Source organism: Penaeus japonicus, unplaced genomic scaffold, assembly GCF_977035675.1.
Source record: "Penaeus japonicus unplaced genomic scaffold, GWHDUDI00000001_assembly GWHDUDI00000017, whole genome shotgun sequence".
NCBI classification, from domain to species: domain Eukaryota; kingdom Metazoa; phylum Arthropoda; class Malacostraca; order Decapoda; family Penaeidae; genus Penaeus; species Penaeus japonicus.
In genome coordinates, this window is record NW_028234419.1 from 20,820,274 (window position 1) to 20,822,773 (window position 2,500).

General features: G+C 40.1%; 1 protein-coding gene across 1 annotated transcript in view; it reads right to left on the reverse strand.

Annotated features, from left to right (window-relative positions):
- app (Palmitoyltransferase app) overlaps positions 1 to 2,500 on the reverse strand; it is a 37,539-nt gene that overhangs the window by 12,093 nt on the left and 22,946 nt on the right. Inside the window, exon 12 of the mRNA XM_086545789.1 lies at positions 2,012 to 2,165. Within this exon, the coding sequence (XP_086401915.1) occupies positions 2,012 to 2,165 (154 nt within the window). The remainder of the gene's footprint in view (positions 1 to 2,011; positions 2,166 to 2,500) is intronic.

Consider the following 2,500-nt stretch of genomic DNA (forward strand, 5'->3'; position numbering starts at 1 on the left):
AAAAAAAAAAAAAAAAAAATGTGAAGGGACTACATAAGAGGAATCACCAAAGTCAAGAAAACCTCCAATATAATTGATCATCCATTATGTGTCTACCAGTGGAACAATCAAGTCTTGAAGAAAAATATCTAACACGCCCTGTATAATGACTCGAAAAACCTATGCTGCTAAGAAAAATGACAGCAGATGTTACTTCACATATCTAGGACTAGGACTACCTATTGCTGATCAGCCACACATTAGATGATTATCCTGTATCCCCTCCTGTATCCGATAACACCTTGACAAAACCTAGGTATTCCTTGATAAAGTTCATTTATCTCTCCCCCCCTCCATCCCTACACCTAAAAACAAACAAACACACACACATATACGAAAAATATTATATTATTTATATATGTGTGTGTGTGTGTGTGTGTGTGTGTGTGTGTGTGTGTGTGTGTGTGTGTGTGTGTGAGTGCGTGTGTATGTGTATCCGTGTGTATGTGTATGTGTATGTGTATGTATGTGTGTGTATGTGTGTGTGTATGTATGTGTGTATGTGTATGTGTGTGTGTATGTATGTGTGTATGTGTATGTGTATGTGTATGTGTGTTTGTGTGTGTGTATGTGTATTTGTATGTGTGTGTGTGTGTGTGTGTGTGTGTGTGTGTGTGTGTGTGTGTGTGTGTGTGTGTGTGTGTGTGTGTGTGTGTGTGTGTGTGTGTGTGTGTGTGTGTGTGTGTGTGTGTGTGTGTGTGTGTGTGTGTGTGTGTGTGTATGTGTGTGTGTGTGTATGTGTGTGTGCACGTGTGTGTGCACGTGTGTCTGTCTGTGCGTGTGTATTGTCTGTTATGTGTGTATGTGTTTGTGTGCGTGTCTGTGTGCGTGTGTGCGTGTATGTGTGTGTACATGTGTACACGTGTGTGTATGTATGTTTATGTGTGTGTGTATGTGTATATGTGTATGTGTTTATGTGTTTGTGTGCATATGTGTATATGTGTATGTGTATATGTGTATGTGTGGTTATGTATGAGTGTTTATTATGTGTGCTTATGTATTAATGTGGTTTGTGTTTGTGCCTGGGTGCGCTCGTATTATTATGTACTTTGCTCTCATGTGCCAAGTGTGTCCTCTCCTGCTGTCCATTTTCATACCATACGTTCACACACTGTACCTTATTGCTATTACCAAAGCTGTTATTTATCTATATGGATTGTTATTGGCCAAATAAAATATACAACTACCCTGTCCAGTTGTCTGATTCAATTTGTTTTCTTTAATATTCTTTCTTACCTATATCATCACCTCATCCTCTCTTGTGCTTTTAGTTACTAAATTAACCCATTAACAACTGGGCTGTTTTGGCTCCAATTGGTCAAAACACCGGGATATTTCAAACACATATGCCTAGCGCCTTGGGATTTTCACCCATACTGGCTATATGCCCAATTACCCGATGCGCCAGCCAGGAGGATAGCCACAACAAAATATCTCGTTCCCGGCAGCTGCCGCTGCCACCACTTGACGTGGTATCTTGTCATCCATCATTAACGGGTTAAAGTACATCAATTTTTCAAAATCATGGTTATGGCATGAAGAGAAATGCTACATTCAGCCTCTTTAGAACATGTCTGAGGTGAGTTTGTCAATAAAGAGACAATGTGTAGATAGCATAACAAATCAATGCCTTGCTCCTAGCCTCACAGCTTAGAACAAGGATGTGAATCATTTGTGATTCTCATTGGTATGAAAAGCCTAATTTGTAATTCGCTTTGAGGGATTAAAGACACCAGAATTTGTCCATAATAACCAGGATCTATTATAAACAAGTCTTTTATTGCAAAGGTAGACTGTTTATGCATCAAGGAAACCTTCCCAAACAATGGTATTCAATGCCACTCAGCACTAGAGATTCCCTAATAAGATGAAGTTCATCACACTGCTTTTCCCAAGTAAGGGTGCACCTGCAGACTATATTTCAGAGTTGCCAGTGTGATGGTAGTCTGAAGAGGCTGAACGAAGTACCCACCATTTATAGACTGGGATGATGACGACTTCTTCTTCAATGTTGGAGCCACATTGCCATTGGGGGCTCCCGTGGTGACAGCACCTGTTCCCCCTCCAGCACCACCTGGGCTTCCAGCTGGGGCTTCTGATCCTCCTCGCTGTGGCACTATGCCATTCTAATAAGGGGAGAACATGTCAAACATTAAAATAGAACTATATTGAAAATTGTTCTTCCATGTCATATTAATCAATTGGATATAGATATAACCTGGATATAATTGGAATAGTGCAGTTACCTATTTACCCTTTAATTTTCTGATACACTTCATTATATCATATGAAAACTCTATTTGCAGTTATGGAACTGCTCTCATCTATTTTCCTAATACAGCAAGAGATCACTGGTTAAGATGAACTTCATTATCAACCAGTTCCGGACTGCTATTGATGGTTGAGTTTTGGTCCAGACCACTGCTGTCAAAGGGTAGCTGACCTTTTGTGAGCGTGACAA